We start from the raw sequence: 22,001 nt of genomic DNA, 5'->3' as shown, positions 1-22,001 counted from the left end.
TCTGACCCTCTGGACTCTTCAATTGGAGATGACCTAAGTATCTGAAATCTAGCTTCATTTTTGCATTCCATGTTGTGCTTCTGTGTTGCTTTGTACTACAGCCTGCAGCCAAGAAGATGTTAATATTAATAATAATTTGTTTTTGGGGAAAAAATAAAAGTGATTGGACTTGTGTACCTGACCTTAACCGGTCAGCTTCAAGTTCGGTTCCAATGATGAAAATTGCTATATCCGGTCCGACCCAGCCCATTTCATTTTAAAACAAATTTGGTCCTGTCCCTTCAAGTTGGGCTCGGTCTAGCACATGCCCACCCTACATACATACATATCAGAACATACATACAAACAAAAAGAAAAATAACTTTTTGTCTAATCTCAAGTATAGAATTTTGGCCATAGTAGAACATAGAAAATGATTACGTGATGGTAAGGGTTTTAATTATTGAGTGTGATTTTATTGATAAATTTTTGTTTTATTGTTGATTTCATCGTGTATTGATGATAGCTATGTCATACGGGGAAAAAGACAATTTATATTCAAAGTTTGATGTAGCGTGAGGTTATACGAGTTAACTAAAATTTTTCATTTTGAAAGGAAGGTCAAAATTCGTTTTTAGCCTTGCATCTATAAAAAGTTTCCGACAAGATATAACTCATTTATAAGTGTTTTTAAAATAATTGGAAGCGTGTTTTGGTAAAATGTTTTAAAATCAATTCATAGTTAAAAAAAAAAAAAAAAAAACTTAAAATACTCTGGAACCTAAAATAAATTTCATTAAATACACTTACAAATTAGTCCATAAAGTATAAATAGTGTGGTTTCTTGTACTTGTTTATTTGGTGGTTAAGCCCAATGCATATCTAGCTCGTCGCATGGCCCATGTTCCCGTCGGTTGATTTACCAAAAACACCGTGTCTCTCTTCCCTTACACCACCCCACCCGCCCTCTCTCTCCTCGACCAGCTTCTGGTGATCGCCACTTTGCACTTCTAATCTCTTACTGCAACCCTTTACTCTCTCTCTCTCTCTCTCTCTCTCTCACCTCTCTCTGTGCTGTTCCCATATCTCATTCCACAGCTTCATTCAACCATGACAGTCATGACGCCTGCCCCTATTGATGTATGCGCCTCTCTCTCTAAGTATGCATTCATCTATGTGTTTGGTGTTTGCATATGCGTGTGTAGGTGTATATGCCGATAGCAGAGGTGGTCTTTGGTTCAAATTTGTATTTAGTTCATAAGATTATTGTAATTTGGGGTTTTTTTTTTCCAGAACTCAAATTGAAATTTGGGGTTGTTTAGGGCTTTGGTTTCCAATTTTCTATAGTATGTCTATGATTCTACCCATTGTTGTCTGAAATTTAGGGTTCTGTTGGAAACAATAATAAGGGTTTGCTTTTGGAAAATGCTCAAAATTCTTTGTCACACTTGTGTGTTTGTTTCAGCAACCAGAGGACGAGGAGATGCTTGTCCCGCATTCGGATTTGCCCGAAAACAATCACCAGCCCATGGAAGGTATTATGATCTGTACAGCTTGTCCATTCCCAGTAATTTTGGTGTTTCGATTGTCTGACACGTGGTTGTGTTGACTAAGATTATTTTCATGCTTCTGAAAGCAAAACTGTAAGGAAGTGCTCATAAAGTATCCATCCAAGAAGATTCATGTATACATTTTCTGCACTGTTGGATACTGAAATAGATCTTTTGAGTTTAGTTTTTTTGATTTCTCACAGTACTGTTATTTCAACAACTAACAGCATGAAAAATTTGTAACGTATTTATGTATTTATTTTTGTTCCTTTGCAAATTATTAGTTGTTGCACAACCTGAAACTGCTAATAATGTGGAGAACCAGCCAGTGGAGGATCCTCCATCATCAAGATTCACATGGAGAATTGACAACTTTACTAGGATGAATACAAAGAAGCATTATTCCGATGCATTTGTTGTTGGCGGCTACAAATGGTACTGGTCATTTCTCTCTCTTTGTTTTACATCGTCACTTGCTCTGATACGTTCCTCTTTGCTTTTCCTTGGCAGGCGCGTGCTTATTTTTCCAAAGGGAAATAATGTGGATCATTTGTCTATGTATTTGGATGTTGCGGATTCTTCAAGTTTGCCATATGGGTGGAGTAGATATGCACAATTTAGCTTGGGGGTTATCAATCAAATGCATAACAAGTATTCAGTACGAAAAGGTAACACCTTGGAGATTCTTCTACTCTTCCACTGCTTATTAAATTTCAAATTAGATCATTTGACATAATAAGAATCTCCGGCCTTAATCTATGACGTTAGTGTGATTCTCTATCTATTAGAACGGGTGTGCATTTAAATGTTGAAATCAAGATTGTAGCAAAAAATGGTTTCTTATGTTGATGAAAATAAGTGGATCTGGTGGGAGAGAAATCATTCATGGTTCATTACAAGAATTGGAGCCCAATGAAAGTTTTGGTCCAGTAGATTACTTCGTTGTGAGGAGTGCATTATGTCATTGGGAAATTCAGAATGTCTAACTTATCTATGTTTGGCCTTTTGATTTGCGTCTGGTACTTGGTGATTTCAGCTCATGTGATTTAGAAATTCAATAGTCTTTTACCACTTCTTTAAGCTGGTTCTGACATTTTGTATACTCACTGACAAGAACCTGCAAAATTAAACGATAATGTGTTTATAGATTTTTAACTCAATGTATTTATGTGATACAGACACACAACATCAGTTCAATGCGCGAGAAAGTGATTGGGGTTTTACATCCTTTATGCCTCTCAGTGAACTTTACGATCCCAGTAGAGGGTATCTTGTAAATGATACGATTATAGTTGAAGCCGAGGTTCTCGTTCGTAGGGTTGTAGATTACTGGACATATGACTCAAAAAAGGAGACAGGTTATGTGGGGCTTAAGAACCAAGGAGCAACGTGCTACATGAACTCCCTCCTCCAGACTCTGTATCATATTCCTTATTTCAGAAAGGTTAGCAGCTGCCGACATTTTTTTCTTCTCCCTCGTACTAACTTATTTGTTTAGAGATCCGTGAGGAAAACAATTTCTTGGATTTATTTTTCAGGCTGTTTACCATATGCCCACAACTGAGAATGATTTGCCATCGCAAAGCATACCATTGGCTCTTCAGAGTCTATTTTACAAGCTCCAGTACAGTGACAACAGTGTGGCAACCAAAGAGCTGACAAAGTCTTTTGGATGGGACACATATGATTCATTTATGCAGCATGATGTACAAGAACTCAATAGAGTTTTGTGTGAAAAACTTGAGGATAAAATGAAGGTAAGATTCTAACTTAACTTAGTTTGATGAATTTTCAAAATACTTAATGAAAAGTTTTACTATTTTTCCTGTTACCAGGGAACTGTTGTAGAGGGAACTATACAGAAGTTATTTGAAGGACACCATATGAACTACATTGAATGTATCAACGTGGACTACAAATCTACAAGAAAGGAATCATTTTATGGTACTACATTGTTTCTGTTTTGAGTTCTCCCATGTTTATACTTCTTTGCATAATGCTAACATTTTTTAATATGTGCCTGGCAGACCTTCAGCTTGACGTCAAAGGCTGTCGTGATGTTTATGCTTCTTTTGATAAGTATGTTGAAGTGGAACGTCTTGAGGGTGATAACAAATATCATGCTGAACAGTATGGATTACAGGTTGGTAACTCTAAGTCATTTTTCAGGATGCGGATAATTGGTGCAATTTTGCATGAGTTGTCCTAACTCTATTAGGAATTATAGCCTTAGAGGATTAAATTATTTACCCAATTGGAGTTGGTTTCTCAATTGGAGAAGGATTCATAACTAGATATCAATTAGGATTAGCAATCCTTATTGAAGACGACCTTTATTATGTCTATATAAAGGAGCTATTGCACTAGTTTTAAAATGGAGCAAAACAGTAAGGTGTATGCTACTCAAGGAGTTAGAGTGATAGAATATTGTAAGGGCAATGTGTAACTTATACCACTCAAGGAGTTAGAGTGAGAGAATATTGTAAGGGCAAAGTGTGTGCGAGAGAAAAGAAAAGAGATATGGGTGTATTTTTTGTTCCTTGTTCTTGTTCTTTTAAGTTATTTGTCATGTTTAATCCTAGAGGCTTGGCAAGATTATTCGATGTACTCGCTATGGATATGGTGAAAGATTGTTGTTGCTACCCCGTGGACATGGGCACATATAGCTGAACCACGGTAATTCTTGGTGTGATTTGTCTTGGTTGTTTTGTTTTTTGATTTTCAAGTTTTGTTCGTTAAAACGCAAAATTCACAACAATTGGTATCAGAGCCTCGTTTGGTTGATATCCATTTAGAATGGAGGGTGCACTTAGCACCATGATGAAATTACTCACCTGTTCCAAAGTTAGGAATTGGCTCATCAATTGTTAGTGAACTATTTTTTTTTTTTTTTTTAGGAGTATATGAGGCAAACTAACGGTGCACAGATTCTTGTCCTAAAAGGATTAGGAAAGAATTAAGTTTCCTTGTCCAATTTAGATGACGAATCCTAGAAGCCTAATTGGAAAAGGAAGAAAGTGTACTTTCCTATTCCATATAGAATATGAAAGAAATTGTACTTTCCTTTTCCATATAGAATAGGGAAGAAAGTTTACTGTCCAATTCCATATAGAATAGGAAACTTAATCAGAAAATAGGCATGCAACCATCAGTCTATGTACTATAAAAAGGCGTGTTGTGGGTTGAATATTCACACGAACGGCAGAGCGAAACACTTTGAGAGAGTGAAGGGTGACCGGATGAGAGATATTAAAACCTAGGGTTTGTGACAGCAAAGGGGGTTTTTATTGTAAAACAAAGAGGCTTGCATGCTAGTGAAATATCTCGGTAATCACCGGAGTGGACATAGGCAAGTTTTGGCCGAAGAACTATAATTCTTTGTGTTCATGGTGTGCATTTTCTTTTGTGTGTGGTGTTTTGGTTGTTTGTTTATTCTTTGTGATGGGTTAATTGTGAGTCATGGAAGTACATTGAAAATAAGGTCCTGGAGAAAGCATGTGTGTACTTCATCCAACTGGGTTATGGGAAGTATAATGGAGGACATGCTTTATTGTAAAGATCTCCATGAGCCAGTTGAAGGTGTTAACTTGAGGCAGACAAAGAAAAGATGATTGCAAATGGATGGTGACTAGGTGATTGCAAATGGATGGTGAATAGGTGATTTTTTTTTTTTTTTTTTTTTTTAATCTAAAGAAGAGACGAAAATTATGAAAAGCAAAAGTCACAAGGGTTGGGCATTCATAGGCCCTTCAAATTGATGAATAAGATTGAGGCGTGGTAATAGGTGTTAAATTTGAGGGAGAGGAAGAAATAGGTTGGCAGCTGTTAAACTTATTTTCCTGATTGCTGGAATGGCTGTACTCTACACAATCCAAGTTCATAAACCTTCAGGGTTTTGGAAATTTAACGAGTTATTATACTATGGGTATAACGAACTAAAATACTGGATTGTTCTTGGCAGCTGTAAGGGTATAAAACAAATTCAGAAATATGGTTTATCTGATTTGGTGGGATCTTAAGTTTGTGGCAAGAGATACAAGTTGCTGCCCGTGGACATATATTTCTAAAGGGCACAGTTCAAAGTGAGGTTTTGGTAAGACGGATGGGTTGGGGATGCAGGTTTTGTTCGTTATATCTCCATCTCTGCACGTAATCACAATATTTCTAATTGTTTTATTCCAAGAATTATTTTGAGTTGTTGTTGCAACTCTAGAATCAGTTTCCCTCGTCCCTCCTAAAGCGAACAGGAGAGTGTGGAAATTGGAACATTCTGTGGCGTATTCTAAGTCACTCCCAATACACCTTTCGGATATCCCGGCTCCATCTCTTGTAGTTTGGAAAGCCAAAGTTCCTCCAAGGGTGCAAGTCTTAGCTTGGAACATTTCATGGTAAGTTAAACACCTATGATTAATTGGAAAGAAGGCAACCCTGTTGAGAATATCGCGTTTAAGAATGGGAAAAACAAGAACAAACTCAGGAAATCAAAAAACAAATAACCAAGATAAATAACACCAAGAATTTACGTGGTTCGGCAATATGTGCCTATGTCCACAGGACAACAACAATCTTTCACTATATCAATAAAGAGTACAACCAATAATCTTGCCAAATCTCTAGAACTAGGACTTGACAAAAAACATGAAAGAATAAGAACAAGAAATACACTATCTCTTTTCTTTTCTCACGCACACACTTTGCCCCTTTTTTTCAAAACTAGTACGATACCCCCTTTATATAGACATAATAAAGGTCTTCTTCAATAAGGATTATTAATCCTAATTGGAAACTAGTTATAAAACCTACACCAATTGAGAAACTAACTCCAATTGGGTAAACCAACTCCAATTGGGTAAACCAACTCCAATTGGGTAACCAACTCCAATTGGGTAAACCAACTCCAATTGGGAAAACAACTCCAATTGGGAAATCAATATAATCCTCTAAGACTATTAATTCCCAATAGACTTAGGACAACTTATCATGGGCTGGAAAAATCCAACAATCTCCCCCTCCAGACCATGCAGAATAGGATTGCTCCTCTTGACCAAACTCCCATTGATCGAACTTTTCATGACCAGACTCCCCCTGATCGAATTACCCATAACCAAGCTCCCCCGATCGAACTACTCATTAATCAAGACCCTCTTGATTAGACTTCTCTTGACCAGGCTTCCCTTGATCGTAATACCCATTGTCATTGGCAAAGGCAATTATAGACTTCTTTGCCATAAAACCATCAATCATCTGCATTAAAGAAGCTCTTCATCGTAGGTCACAATACTTGCAATATTGTTCCCATCCTTTTGTTCATTTTTCCATTTACGACAATGTTTCTTCATGTGACCCTTTTTCCCACAATAGTGGCAGTCACCATTGAATCTCGTCTCACCAGAATTTTTGCCTCTTTTCTCTATGACAAAGAGTTGTCCAGCGCCTGCACCTGAAACTTTTCTCCTTGTTTCTTCATTAAACATGCTATCCTTAACAACATCCATCGACAGTACGCCATTAGAAGCCGAATTGCTTACAGTTACAACGAAGGTTTCCCAACTATCTGGCAAGGATCCTAGCAATAAAAGTGCTAGCAGCTCTTCTTCAATATTCAAACCCATAGTGGCTACCTGCTTGATCACGTTCTGAAAGTTGTTCAAGTGCTCGGTTACACTAACATCTTCTGCATACTTCATGTGGACAAGCTCTTTGATAAGGAATGCTTTCTTGGTAGCGGTCTTCTTCTCAAAGAGGGATTCTAACTTCTTCCAAAGAGCTTGCGCGTCAGTTTCTTTAGACACATGGTGATGGATGCTCTGATCCACCCATTGTCTAATCGTACCAATAGTTTTACGATTCATCTTGGTCCAATTGGCATCAGACATATTTGCTGGCTTGCTATTAATACCTTCAATTGGCTCATGGAGATCTTTACAATAAAGCATGTCCTCCATTCTTGATTTCCACGTAACCCAGTTGGAGTGGGTGAGATTCATCTTAATTGCACCCTCCATTCTCAACGGATATCAGCCAAACTTGGCTCTGATACCACTTGTTGAGAATATCACGTTTAAGAATGGGAAAAACAAGAACAAACTCTGGAAATCGAAAAACAAATAACCAAGATAAATAACACCAAGAATTTATGTGGTTTGGCAATATATTGCCTACGTCCACGGGACAGCAACAACAATCTTTCACTATATCAATAATGAGTACAACCAATAATCTTGCCAAATCTCTAGAACTAGGACTTGACGAAAAACCTGTAAAGAACAAGAACAAGAAATACACTATCTCTTTTCTTTTCTCTCGCACACACTTTGCCCTTTTTTTCAAAACTAGTATGATAGCCCCTTTATATAGACATAATAAAGGTCTTCTTCAATAAGGATTATTAATCCTAATTGGAAACTAGTTATAAAACCTACACCAATTGGGAAACTAACTCCAATTGGGTAAACAACTCCAATTGGGAAAACAATTTAATCCTCGAAGACTATTAATTCCCAATAGACTTAGGACAACTTATCGTGGGCTGGAATAAACCCAGCAAACCCTTTGTTTCTTTTTCTTTCCATTGGTGTATTGTGTAGAAAGGCTCCGAAAATTTTGCAACTTTGGATCATTTATTCTTGCTCTGTTTAGTAGCTTTTTCTTTGTGGGGTTGGTTAATTAGGAGGCAGGATTATGTTGGTCCATTTTAGTGTCATCTAATAAGTTATTATGTAAAAGGCTTAAGTTTTTTTATGGAAAGAAAAGGGGGTTAGTGCTAGGGAGGTGTGTTGTGATGGCAATTTTTTTGGGTGGATAGGAAAAGCCGAAATTTGGAGAATATTGTGGTGAGGAGGTGGAATACTTATGGGAAAGGGCATGCTGTTGGACTTCTTTGTAGCGCTCTAGCTTTGGAATTCAGAGAGATCTCATTTTCTGTTATTTGGTCGAATGGAAAGCCTCCGTCCTGTAATTATTTGTTTTATGTTATTTCTCAGAAAGGTGCTCCTTTTTGACTGAAAGGTCATGGGTACGAGTCGTGGAAACAGCCTCTTTGCAAATCAAGAGTTGCGTACGATATGTTGAGAATATCGCATTTAAGAAAGGGAAAAATAGAACAAACTCCGAAAATCGAAAACAAATAACCAAGATAAATAACACCAAGAATTTACGTGGATCGGCAATATGTGCCAATGTCCACGGGACAACAACAATAGTATTTCACTACATCAATAATGAGTACAACCAATAATCTTGCCAAATCTCTAGAACTAGGACTTGACGAAAAACCTGAAAGAACAAGAAGAAGAAATACACTATCTCTTTTCTTTTATCTCGCACACACTTCACAATATTCTCTCACTCTAATCCCTTGAGCGGTATACAATTTATTGTTTTGCTCCCTTCCAATTCAAAACTAGTACAATAGCCCCTTTATATAGACATAATAAAGGTCTTCTTCAATAAGGATTATTAATCCTAATTGGAATCTAGTTATGAATTCTACTCCAATTGGGAAAACAATTTAATCCTCTAAGACTATAATTCCTTATAGACTTAGGACAACTTATCATGGGTTGGAAAAACCTAACAATCTCCCCCTCCAAACCATGAGGAAGGTATACCAAAAAATAGGATTGCTCCTCTTGACCAAACTCCCATTGATCAAACTTTTCATGACCAGACTCCCCGTGATCAAATTACCCATAACCAAGCTCCCCCTGATCGAACTACCATCATCATTGGCAAAGGCAATTATAAACTTCTTTGCCAGAAAACATCACTTATCTTTATCTTGGTCCAATCAGCATCAGACATACTTGTTGGCTTGCTCTTAACACCTTCAGTAAAGCATGTCCTCCTCTTGATTTCCATGTAATCCAATTAAAGTGGGTTGCACCCTCCATTCTAAACGATATCAACCAAACTTGGCTTTGATACCACTTGTTGAGAATATTGTGTTTAAGAATGGGAAAAATAGAACAAACTCCGGAAATCGAAAACAAATAACCAAGATAAATAACACCAAGAATTTACGTGGTTCGGCAATATGTGCCTACGTTCACGGGACAGCAACAACAGTATTTCACTGCATCAATAATGAGTACAACCAATAATCTTGCCAAATCTCTAGAACTAGGACTTGACGAAAAACCTGAAAGAACAAGAAGAAGAAATACACTATCTCTTTTCTTTTCTCTCGCACACACTTTACAATATTCTCACTCTAACCACTTGAGCGGTATACAATTTATTGTTTTGCTCCCTTCCAATTCAAAACTAGTACAATAGCCCCTTATTATAGACATAATAAAGGTCTTCTTCAATAAGGATTATTAATCCTAATTGGAATCTAGTTATGAATCCTACTCCAATTGAGAAACTACCTCCAATTGGGAAAACAAAATAATTCCTTATAGACTTAGGACAACTTATCATGGGCTGAAAAAACCTAACACGATAGACCCTCGCAAAGCTGGGAGCCTTGTTGACTTGGGGTCGCTCTTTAATGTTGCTTCTCAGAACTTGAAAGCCTCTGTCTTGTAATTTAGAGAGATCTTGTTTACTGTTGTATTGTTTTAATCTGTAATAAAAGTTTGTTTCGCATAAAAAAGTTCGAATAAAGACACAGAAATAGGTATTCATTTTGCCTAGCTGTACATGATATTAGGGGTGTTCAAAAGAAACTGACGGTCTTTTCAACCAGTTGGTTTCCCTTAGATATATCAAAATTGCTCTGTAAAATCCAATAGGACTTGTAAAAGCGGATCTCATCTTGGAAAGTTGTAAAAACTGATAAAAATGATTTGGTGGGCGGTTATGTTCGATTTTTTTCTTTTCCTTGGTTCCCTCCTGTTGTCTACCTCTTTCCTATTTATTGTTCCTCTCTCTCTTTGCCATGCTAAATCTACCTTTGTCTTTTGTTTTGTGGAGGGACTGTAAAGTTCCATTTCTAATAGTTGGCTTGCTTTGGCCACAAGTGTGATTATTTCTTCAGTTTGTTGCGTTTTGTTTTTGGCTGTTTATAAGAAAAAAATTGTTATATTGGCATACTTGTTGGATGATCGTTTTGGACTTTGTGGAATCATTTCAGGATGCCAAGAAAGGTGTTCTGTTCATTGACTTCCCCCCTGTGCTTCAACTTCAGCTGAAACGATTTGAGTACGACTTCATGCGGGACACAATGGTGAAGGTTGGAACTCAATAAGCTTCTTATAACATCTTCTTTTTACAACAACAACCAAGCCTTATTCCACATAACATCTTTAAAAAAAAAACTTTATATGACATGCCATTGTGACTGTTATTTGTGATGATTACATGATTACCATGAATGTCATTATAGTTTATCCATTACTATTGTGTCCAAATAATTGTTTGAAAATGAAGATGGGAAATTGTTGTTTGTATTTAATGGCTCAATATATCCATTTATCCACAATCAGTGCATATTTTACTTGATATGCTGTGTTCGGTATGAATGCTAACGAAAGAATACAAATGAGTAAATTAGATTTAACCGGAATTTCACTTTCAGTCAACTAAACCACTATGGATCAAAGTGTAGATAAAAAATGGTAAGGACCCGTGTTGTGTTTGCATTAAAGATATCCTTACATTTGCATGTCCTGTGATCTGGCCATTACTGGTTCATATTATCAGATATTTGACTTGCAAGACCCTTTTTATTATTTTTACCAGTTGAACTGATAATATAATTAGACTGGTCTTTCATATATGGGTTCCTCACCGGCAAATATAGCTTGAGTTCCTTTATTTCTCCCATCTAGTTTCCCATAGTGATTGGTTTATTAATTATTCACAGAACTTTTAAGTGTATTGCGCCATTATATATTGGTCTATTAATAGTTTATTGCGGATGAGTTTGGAGTGATGTGATTTGCATTTGAGCACATACGACTGAGAGACTGCATTTCTTTTCTCGACATAAAAGATTAGAGTTCTTTATGCTCTCTTTATGTAGATTAATGATCGTTATGAGTTCCCGTTGCAACTTGACCTTGATCGAGAGAATGGAAAATATTTATCACCTGAAGCTGATAGGAGCGTTCGCAACCTTTACACACTTCACAGGTATGTTTCAGCATCATTCTTATTTGTCATGTATCGGAGACCACTTTCTTTAGTTAAATGTCCTAGGGAAGCTTTCTGGTGATCCCTCTGTGATAATTATAGTTATGAGGTTCACTTATTGGTGCTTGATATAGTTGGGGAAGGATTCTATGTAGCTCTTGTTATTGAAAGAATTCTAAATTCCTCATGCATGCTTTGTGGGAAATCCCTTTGCTCTTTTAGCTGCATCTCCTTTTTCTGGACAGAAAAATTTTCGTCCTTTAATAAATGTTGGTAGGGTGCCACAATTTTTGCTGTGAGGATTTTATGGTCGACGCATATCATCTGATAGGGGTGCTGAATTTCACTTTCGTTGCATATTGTTTGTGGGGGAATAAATTGGCATTGAACTCTTCATCCATGACATTCAAAATACTAAGAGCATCTCCAATGGAGAGATGCAAATTTGAGTTGTAAAAGCCACTTTTACATCTCATTTTACATTTTCGGGTGTAAATGGTTCATTTTATCCTATTCTATTTTTTCTTCTTCTTGTTCTTTTTTTTTCCCGTCTTATACTGCTCGTTAACGTATAATGTATAGCTGATAATTTTCTGTTAATAATATTTTGTTTCTTACAAAAATTGCTATTCTGGAAGAAACGAACACTTTGAGGCATTTTTATGTCTCCCTTAGACTCAGGATAACTATTTTTTATCTCCCCATAAAAGAATTAGCTTCGATTCGTAGTTGATTTTTCTATTGTACTTATCCATTTATGGTTTTTACAGTGTTTTGGTGCATAGTGGTGGGGTGCACGGTGGACACTATTATGCCTTTATCAGGCCAACACTTTCTGATCAGTGGTATGTATCAACTCTGTATCTATCCCTCAAGTGTGCACGCATGTTTTGCTTGTGTGGAAAACTTATGATTGGTTCTCATTACGTTGCTGCATCAACCCCCTAGTGTTGTTTTCATATTGTTTATTTGAAGCTCTGGAAGCACACATGTATACTTGTACATTTTAAATTTCATCTACTTCTTTCCAAGCATCAGGAGGACCCTTTTCTACATTTGTCTTTTGAGAAGAGACAATTTCATTGCTTATAAACCGTAGAAATCCAAATTTCAAAATTGGGCAAGTGGACCACTCCAGAAAAGCGGGAAAAAACAAGAAGTTTATCTAATACAAAAGAGACCTTATCTATGAATTCTTTGAATCTTAAGGCAATTAATGACTCACTATAGTTGTATTGTCAATCTCTCATCTTTTTGTGTGATCAAGTCTGTGTGTTTATGCATCTGGTTTCCTTTCTGGGTGAACTGTAGTTTGATTTTTAGCAGTGTCTATCCATATGAAGATGGATGTAGTTGTACCATTTATCTATCAATCTATCCATAACTAAGCACATCACCTGCATATCAATTTCCTCGATAAGTAGATACCACACTCACATTTACCAGTGTACCACAAATAAGGTAATTCTAACATAATAAATGACTATGCCATGCAGATATTTTGAGGCCTTGGGTCATAATAGGCATCTCAGTTGTTGTGTTACCTTGCCAATTATGTATCCCAAGTTGTATACTTAAGCTAATTCTAGAATTTGATTGAATTTTGAGAAATGCATATAGGATACCGAGAATGCGAGTAACTGAGGTTGCTACTTATCTTCAATCAAGCATCTTTCATTTTCACATGTCATTAAGCATGTTGTTCACAGGTATAAATTTGACGATGAGAGGGTAACAAAAGAAGATATAAAGAGGGCACTAGAGGAGCAGTATGGTGGTGAGGAAGAGGTATGCTTTTCCAATTTCTGCCTGCAATATTGAATCGATGTTTTACTTTGTACTTTTTTTCCTCTTTCATAATTTGCTTATTATTTTAACAGTTACCGCAGACAAACCCTGGATTTAATAATACTCCTTTCAAATTCACGAAATATTCAAATGCATACATGCTGGTGTACATACGGGAAAGTGACAGAGATAAAATAATCTGCAATGTGGATGAAAAGGACATTGCTGAACATCTGAGGGTGAGATCCTGTTATTAAGGCCAAGTTTTAGGCTATTTTCATTTTAAGAAATTGGACGCATGACTTTCTCCATTTGATGATGTATTTGAATGAACCTCTGAACAATGCTGATCTCAATTATCCTGTTGTTTGAGATCAAATTCCTCTAATGATACAAGTTCTGTTGAACTTGGAATCAGAAATAAATGAGATACAAATAAGGTCATGCTTTGCTTGTTTGGTTCATACATTTTGGCATATCAACTGCTTTCTAGACATACTTGGTTAATTTATGAGTTACTTTTATACAAAGGAAAACAAATATACTTTTACCTTATGGGAGATAAGTTCTAAATAAATTCATTGACTTGTGTCAGGAGAGATTAAAGAAGGAACAAGAAGAAAAGGAGCACAAGAAGAAAGAAAAGGCAGAAGCACACCTGTACACTGTTATAAAGGTCGGGGTTTAGCTGCTAATGTCTCCCTTATTAACAAGTGACTCTGTGGTCAATTTTTACAAGTTTCTAGTTTGAATACACTTATGAGGTATATGATTCATCTAGGTTGCTCGGGATGAGAACCTCATGGAGCAAATTGGGAAAGATATTTATTTTGATATTGTGGATCATGACAAAGTTAGAAGTTTTCGTATTCAGAAGCAGACCCCTTTTAACATTTTTAAGGTACAACTCAGAAGGTGCTTCTTGCACCTGATTTTAAATTTTTTTCTTCTGTCTATAAGAAAAAAGCTCTCTCTTTCCGCTGGTTTCCAACTATCCATATTGTCTGCTAAATATGTTATGGCTTTAATAACCGCTTATGTCCTCTTTTGGTTCTGCAAGTTATTAGTTTGTGTATTAAAACTCGAAAGGCTAGAGTTGTTACTTGTGGATTGTTCTCCTTTTTTCTTAAAGAAAGCAGGCTCTGTTTCCCACCTTTGTCGGTTGAATGTAAGGTACAAGCAGAGGATAGTGCTCTTGATGCTTTCAAGTCTTCTTACATTGTCTCATAACATTTAACTGACCTGTTTGTGTCATATTTTATTTTCATTTCCATGGTTGCGGTTAAGTAACTGTAATCATTCTACAGAAGCAGAAGTATACACAGAGGAATATGGAGGCAGCTTCTTACCTATTTAAGAAAATTCTCCGACTTTGTATATATAAACCTAAAATATTGAGGGGGTGTGTGTGTATTATTGAGAGTCTGCGCTTTAGGCAATTAGAAAAGTAGTAAACATGATAATATTATGGCAACTGGAAATTGAAGTGATACACAGAGAACAAATGTCTGATTAGATTTGGCGTTCATTCAACATTGATAATCATGTCATGGTTTTGAGCACTGGATTCCTGTGCAACAAAATATTTATAGGTATACCAAAGTATGTTCTATTTGTTTCCACCATGGATTCGGGATGGCAGGTCCTTGTTTCTTTTTTTCTTTTTTTTTTTTTTTATATATTAATTCGATTAAGTTTCATGGTGAGATGTGGGTATTTATATTTTTCCTCCGAGTGGCTTAAATTTGATGCCATTGAGTAATTGTTAAACTTATGATGCAGGGCTTAAATTTGTAGGAACACTCCCGGTGGCTTTGCATGTAGGGTTAGGTTTAGGTTGCAACACACAATCCTGGTAGAAGCAAACCAATTTTCCTCCACTGCAACTGGTCACTAAGTGTAACAAGGGTTTTGACCGTCAGATTTAATCCACGGCTTAATTTTGTTGACCAGTCTTAAAATCCAACTGTCCAAACACTGTTGCACTTAGTGGCCGGTAGCACTGAAGAAATATTGGAAGGAAAACTGCTGTAACTTTATTCAATCATCCATATCCTCTCAAAGGGATTGCAATTGGAAATTTATAGAACCTAAACCTAAGAAAACCCAAGGATAACAAAAGTACGAAAATAGGCCTAACTAAATAAAATGAAAAAACAAGAGTCGAGTAGAAAACATAAGAGAAAGTGTAGGTAGCTAAAGTACCTCTAACTTAGTCCCAATCAACACTTGTAATAGCCTGGCATCATCTGGGATGTGCCAAATGAGGCTTGAATGGTATGTATACATGCTCTTCTGGATTTTCTTGGCATACTCTTCTTTGTTTTGGGAGTAAGGTGCTCAGCTGTTTTTAAATTTCTGCAACTATGATTTCTCAATTTGTATCCCGATTTTTTTAAATTTCTGCTTCCCTGTTGAGATTTAAAAATCAAAGGTAAAAGATTTTGAGAATGCCTGCTAGAGCTCCTATGCAGTTTTATAGGTAGCTTTTTTGTTACATGGATCGTAGGTTAAAAAATTTGTTGGTGAACTGGCTGGTAGCTCAGTGAAAATTTCTGCTAATGTGAGTCAAATTTCAGTGAATCATTCTAAGGGATTTATGCCTTTTGCCTAGTATTGTAAGTGGACTTCAAGGTATCTAGCATATGGTGATTATATCCATTCTGAAATTTATTTAAATTATTATATATTCTTGTGTTTTCTTTTTGGTGGTGACGTGCTTCAATTAACGTTGATTGTGTTTCCTTCCTGCGCTTCTTAATTTTTTTCCATAATGATTCATTCAGGAGGACGTTGCAAAAGAGTTTGGCATACCAGTGCAATTTCAGCGTTTTTGGCTGTGGGCAAAGCGTCAAAACCATACATATCGTCCTAACCGTCCGTTGACACCTATGGAGGAAACACAATCTGTACTTATCTTGTGCTGTTACTATGTCTATGTTTTAAGTTTATTTTTTCCTCCTTTTTCTTCAATGCTCCTGATGACGTTCGCATGTACAAGCTAATGCTTTTCAGATAGTGCGATTTATAAAATGAAAATGAAAAGTCATACTATCTGTCTTTTACTTGTGGGTTATTGAAGCAGTTCTCTCATGTTGCATTATATCTGATGCCCTATTATTTTGGTTTCTGTATAGAAGTCTATGTGCGCGGCTCAGTCTTTCTTTCAATCATTGTAGGTTGGACAGTTGAGGGAGGTATCAAACAAGGTTCATAATGCAGAACTAAAGTTATTCTTAGAAGTAGAGCTTGGGCCGGTAATTGTATTTACAACTAAACATTGTGTCATTCTTGTATGGAATGTTCTTTGTAGCATTTTCTCTGATTTTCTGCAATTTTATTCAGGATTTACACCATATTGCTCCACCTGACAAAACAAAGGATGATATCCTGCTTTTCTTTAAGCTTTATGATCCAGAAAAAGAAGAACTGCGGTACATTTTTTTAAAATTTATTTTGACATTTTAATCTTTACAAGTTGTTGAAGAATATGAAGGTTTATGTTTTTTGCGTATTTTCTCCATAATGTCAGATATGTTGGAAGACTTTTTGTGAAGAGTACTGGTAAGGCAGCTGAAATCTTGTCAAAATTAAATGAAATGGCTGGCTATGATCCCGAGGAAGAGATTGACCTATATGAGGTTTGTATGCAATTACAACTTATGGCAGTTCCTTGTGTCATTCTGTAGGGAACTTCTAGGACTACATTGTATATGTCCTTATGACTATGAAACTTGCAATTTAGCTGGCAAGGATGGCACATTAGTCAGTTCATGACAGTAACCTTGTCCAGTTGAAGAAATTTCGGGTTCTCTCATAACGAATATAATTTGTTTGTTTCATCCATAAACAAGTACCCAAAACCTTGTGCCTTTGCCGGTTGAATTCAAGGTTCATGAACCATGAGTTGAATTTGTCTGGTGTAGAACTGCTTGATTAGTGGTCTCTTTTATTTCTAATTATATGTGTCGGTTGATTTATTTTGATTCTTTCATTAGTCGTCAACCATGGTTTCTTACTGGTGCTCTGATTCTCAGGAAATCAAGTTTGAGCCCACTGTCATGTGTGAACCCATTGATAAGAAATTCATATTTCGAGCCTGCCAGGTATTTTCTAAATGTGTTCATGAGTACTTTTGCTTGTCAGTATTTGAACTTCTTGTCGTTGTATGCAGCTTGAGGATGGAGACATTGTCTGCTTTCAGAAGCCAACTTCAGTTGAAAGTGAACATCTCCGCTATCCTGATGTCCCATCTTTTCTGGAATATGTGCGCAACCGTCAAGTAAGACTTCCTGAAACTTAAAACTACGCATTGGAAACTACTGTTCCGTTGGTGCTTTATTTGAATTGGTGGTCATATGAGAACAGACTTTTGACATAGCTGTGAGACTGTTGCTGAAGCTTGATCTTGTGCCTGGTCAAGTTGCTTGAAAAAGGAGTTCAAATACATGCTTGTTTTCTGGATGATGGGGTTGTTTCACCCACCCATATAAGAAATTTGTGAGACTGTTACTGAAGCTTGATCTCGTGCCTGGTCATGTTGCTAGATAAAGGAGTTAAAATACATGCTTATTTTCTGGATGATGGGGTTGTTTCACCCACCTATATAAGAAGTTAACTGTGGTGCACTTCAGGTGGTGTCCTTTTGTCATGTATAATAAGATGGAATAGTCATGTTTCCTAATTTCTGGGAAGACTTTTATTTATTATCTTAGATTACCAGACCATGTTCTCTCATGACTGTTGTGTCCGATGTCTAGTTACTTCATCATAAATATTCTTGAGGAGCATTATTTAAGATAAACGTATCCTATATCTTTATTATGTATTCTTGTGCTGGTGAAATATTCTTTTGCCACAATTTTCTGAATTTAGGAGGTGAGTATTGTGTACTTCTAATAAAATATTGTTTCTCATAAAAAGGTACCCTGATTTCACCAAGTCTTTATCATCTGATCTATCACAGGTTGTTCACTTCCGATCCCTTGAGAAACCCAAGGAAGATGATTTCTCCCTAGAACTGTAAGTTATATTATAATATTATTATTGGTTAATGTTCATCTACATTATTTACAATATGCGGCATTTGTGTTCATTAAATATCCTGTATATGATCTAAAAATTATTTGTCATTACAATTTTCATATTGGTTTTAAGGTCAAAACTTCATACCTATGATGATGTTGTGGAACGAGTAGCTCAACAACTTGGTTTGGACGATCCATCCAAACTTAGGCTTACACCACACAACTGTTACTCACAACAACCCAAACCCCAGCCAATTAAGTATCGTGGGGTTGACCACTTGACTGATATGCTGGTCCACTACAATCAGGTAATAACTCCACAGCCCCAGGTGATATTTATTTTAATACCTAGAAGATCAAAACTCTTACAACAATCTAATGGCAGACTTCAGATATACTGTACTATGAAGTGTTGGACATCCCTCTGCCTGAATTACAAGGTTTGAAAACTCTGAAAGTTGCATTCCATCTTGCTACTAAGGAAGAAGTGAGTACACGTACGAGATCTTACAAAGTTATGGTTTGTTAGTTTTAATTATTTCCTGACATATCTGTCATTTACCAGGTGGTTGTTCACACCATAAGACTGCCAAAACAGAGCACTGTGGGGGATGTAATTAATGATCTTAAAACTAAGGTGACATTTTTGGCTTGTTAGTGTCGCTATCATCCTATCCAACCAATTGAAACTTCCTATTTACTAGTAGTGTGTAGAACTCTTTATTTTTTCCTACTTTTATTGTTGATCTTGTTGATGGTTTACCTTAATAGTTTAATAGCTTAGTTTACTACTCTGATTTTATGGTTCTAACTGGTGTATCTCATCGTGGAGCAGGTTGAATTGTCTCATCCGGATGCAGAACTTAGGCTGCTTGAAGTTTTCTATCACAAGATTTACAAGGTCTGAGCTTCATCTTCCAATGAAAACTACTGGTCTGACTAGCATACCTCTGAAGTAGATATGTGAAAGACAAAGATTGATATATGTTGGTCTGCAACAGATTCTTTCTAAAGTAAATTATACAATAGCATTAAATAATACGGTTTTATTTGTATACAATTTTTCAGAACACTCTTTGAAAGCGCTGTTTTCTTTGTCCCTGTTATGTGAGCTGAGTGTTAATTGGCTTTTTTATATTTGTGCATATCAAATGTACAACATCATGAATTCTGTGATAGTCATAGCTTTTCATCAAAATTTATATTCATCAAGCACTACGGGTATGGTGAGGACATGAAATCCAACAGTGAGTAAACTAAAGCACAAGTCCATAAAAACCTAGCACATTTGTGTGTGGCATGACACTGTTCTGTTAATTGCTTTTTGGGCTTGCCATGGTTCTTTGAGATCTACCTTTCCTTTTGTCCTAGTTCTTTCCTCAACCAAATGGTGATATAACTAGTTGGAAGAATGGGATTATTTAGATTTGCGGCTTACTGTTTATCCACATTTCCGCTCTATATGGCAGTTAGAATACTTATAAATACCAAGTTGAATTTTATTGTTATTGCTAATTGATCTTGATGTACAATATCTGCAGGTTTTTCCTCACAGTGAAAAGATTGAGAACATAAACGATCAATACTGGACATTGCGAGCTGAAGAGGTCTCTCTCTCTCTCACATGCTTATGCACAATGGGGTCTTAATTCTAGTTATTGGTTGTGTTTTTTAGGTTATGAGTGTCTATTTGATGTTTTTTCATTTCCTTTCAATTCATAGGTTCCTGAGGAAGAGAAAAATCTTGGTCCTAATGATCGTGTAATCCATGTGTACCATTTCACTAAAGACACAGCTCAGAACCAAATGGTAATTGCAAAGATTTAGTTTCACGGTTCTGCTATTTTTCCCCTCCGGATATATGCTTGCCTTTCAAAACCAAATATCATATGATGTGTGTCTCATATGCTCAAATTTGTCCTTTCTTTCACAGCAAATTCAAAACTTTGGGGAACCTTTTTTCTTGGTCATACATGAAGGTGAAACTTTGGCTGAAGTTAAAGCTCGAGTGCAAAAGAAATTACAGGTTGCAGATGAGGAGTTTGCTAAGGTGCAACCTAAGTTCTCATTACCATCATGCACTTTCATAATTTCATTAGAAATATAGACATTCTCATTCGTTTTAAATGAATAAATGGGATTGTTGTATTTTACTGATACAACATCAAATTAATTTTGTTTCCTTTGCCAGTGGAAGTTTGCGTTTCTTTCCTTAGGTCGCCCAGAATATCTTCAGGACTCGGATATTGTGTCTAGTCGATTTCAGGTGTGTATTAGAAATGGAAAATCAGTAAACATCTTACTATAGATATGGAAATCCTTAGAAGTAGAAGTTTATTACTTTTGTAGTTGTTTCTAATTTAAGAATTTATTTTCATTGATTGCTTTTCATTTGCCATCCTATATAGAGAAGAGATGTCTACGGTGCTTGGGAGCAATATCTTGGGCTGGAGCACTGTGACAGTGCTCCTAAAAGATCTTATGCAGCTAATCAGGTGAGATGCGTAGTTTCGTTTTGTCCGTCTTCTATGTAACCATTTTTCTTTTAAATTGAAACTAGTAGATTATATATTTGCTCAAATATGTTTGTGCGTTGGCTTGCCTGTTGATGACTGCCATTTTTACAATTTGTTCTTTTGCAGAATCGTCATACGTTTGAAAAGCCAGTAAAAATTTACAACTAGGAAATTGTTGGATGAATGAATCACTCCAGAGATGCGTTGGTAAATTCTTCACATGGCGGTGAAAGTGGGAATTGGTGAAGGGTGATTGTGCAGCCATCCAGTGATATTAGCTTTTGAAAAGGTGTCAGGCAAGGCTCGGTAGGCAGATTTGTTAGCTATTTAATTCTTTTTCCAGAGTTGTTGGGGACGACTCTTCGTAAATCAGTGTCTGCAAGCATTGATCTTAACTGCAGTTTTAGACACAGGCGGTTCGTCTTTTGGTGTCGTGGCAATGGACTTCACCATCAGTTCAATGTAAACCTTTTGACAGTAAATAAACAAGATTTTTGAACTAGTGAATGTATACAGGTACAGTTTGGTGTCACTCAAGTTAGCTTTTTGCGTGTTTCTCTTCGCGTTTCTGTTCAGTTTAGGTAGCGAGGTGGACAGGGGTGGTGTTGTGCGTGATTAGTCAGTTCCCAAACATGTTTCTGGACTTTTGTAAAACATATTTTCCAGGCACTGCCGGTGAATTGAGGGCAGTAAGTCTCTACCCTGTTTTTTTGTTATGGAAGCCTTGTTCTGATGTTCTGCAACAGCTTCTGTTTTGCTTGTAGCAGCCTCTTCCGAATCCAGGAACCAGCATCGTTTGTTGATTTATCCGCTAACCTCACGTTTGAACGAGGGTTTTAAACTTGAAATTTAGACGAAAGACAAAAATTGAAATCAAAATGTACCAATTCTCATGTATGGGTTCATAAGAATTGACAAATTTGAACTTTAATTCTTACAAATCTTCCTATTTCCAAATTACATTTCTACCTGCTATTACATCCGCCTTTCTATGTCCGTCACCATCACCAGCTCCATCCACCACCATCTCTTGCACCATGATGTTGCCGCTGCCACCGCCA

At 36.5% G+C, this 22,001-nt stretch overlaps 1 protein-coding gene across 3 annotated transcripts; it reads left to right on the top strand.

The window, feature by feature from the left end:
• The first annotated feature begins 893 nt into the window (after positions 1-893).
• On the top strand, positions 894-21,683 carry LOC103967093 (ubiquitin C-terminal hydrolase 13). 3 transcript variants are annotated; one of them, XM_009380338.3, is made up of 32 exons: positions 894-1,119; positions 1,445-1,514; positions 1,814-1,964; positions 2,040-2,197; positions 2,708-2,973; positions 3,068-3,286; positions 3,365-3,473; positions 3,557-3,672; positions 10,609-10,707; positions 11,500-11,609; positions 12,380-12,454; positions 13,319-13,397; positions 13,490-13,636; positions 13,993-14,073; positions 14,179-14,298; positions 16,184-16,306; positions 16,577-16,654; positions 16,743-16,831; positions 16,930-17,038; positions 17,435-17,503; positions 17,572-17,679; positions 18,364-18,419; positions 18,555-18,732; positions 18,810-18,911; positions 18,990-19,061; positions 19,260-19,325; positions 19,966-20,031; positions 20,147-20,233; positions 20,358-20,474; positions 20,616-20,690; positions 20,833-20,919; positions 21,067-21,683. In XM_009380338.3, the coding sequence occupies exons 1-32, from the start codon at positions 1,090-1,092 to the stop codon at positions 21,106-21,108; spliced, it is 3,354 nt and encodes a 1,117-aa protein (XP_009378613.2). In that variant the 5' UTR covers positions 894-1,089; the 3' UTR covers positions 21,109-21,683. The 3 variants fall into 3 exon arrangements, with proteins under 3 accessions (XP_009378613.2, XP_048429317.1, XP_048429318.1); XM_048573360.1 differs by having other exon boundaries at positions 894-1,139; XM_048573361.1 differs by lacking the exon at positions 894-1,119 and adding an exon at positions 1,594-1,663 and having other exon boundaries at positions 1,455-1,514.
• The last annotated feature ends 318 nt before the right edge of the window (positions 21,684-22,001 follow it).

This window comes from the organism of the source record quoted next, unplaced genomic scaffold (genome assembly GCF_019419815.1).
Source record: "Pyrus x bretschneideri cultivar Hongxiangsu unplaced genomic scaffold, Pyrus_bretschneideri_v1 Contig67, whole genome shotgun sequence".
Taxonomy (NCBI): Eukaryota; Viridiplantae; Streptophyta; class Magnoliopsida; order Rosales; family Rosaceae; genus Pyrus; species Pyrus x bretschneideri.
This window is presented reverse-complemented; position numbering and strand designations above follow the sequence as displayed.

What these genes read in the sequence shown, in the direction of transcription:
- LOC103967093 (XM_009380338.3), top strand. Translation starts at nt 1,090, where the DNA reads ATGACAGTCATGACGCCTGCCCCTATTGAT. An exon ending in TGACGCCTGCCCCTATTGAT is followed by an intron (nt 1,120 to 1,444) that starts GTATGCGCCTCT and finishes TGTTTGTTTCAG; the next exon opens with CAACCAGAGGACGAGGAGAT. An exon ending in CAAGTATTCAGTACGAAAAG is followed by an intron (nt 2,198 to 2,707) that starts GTAACACCTTGG and finishes TATGTGATACAG; the next exon opens with ACACACAACATCAGTTCAAT.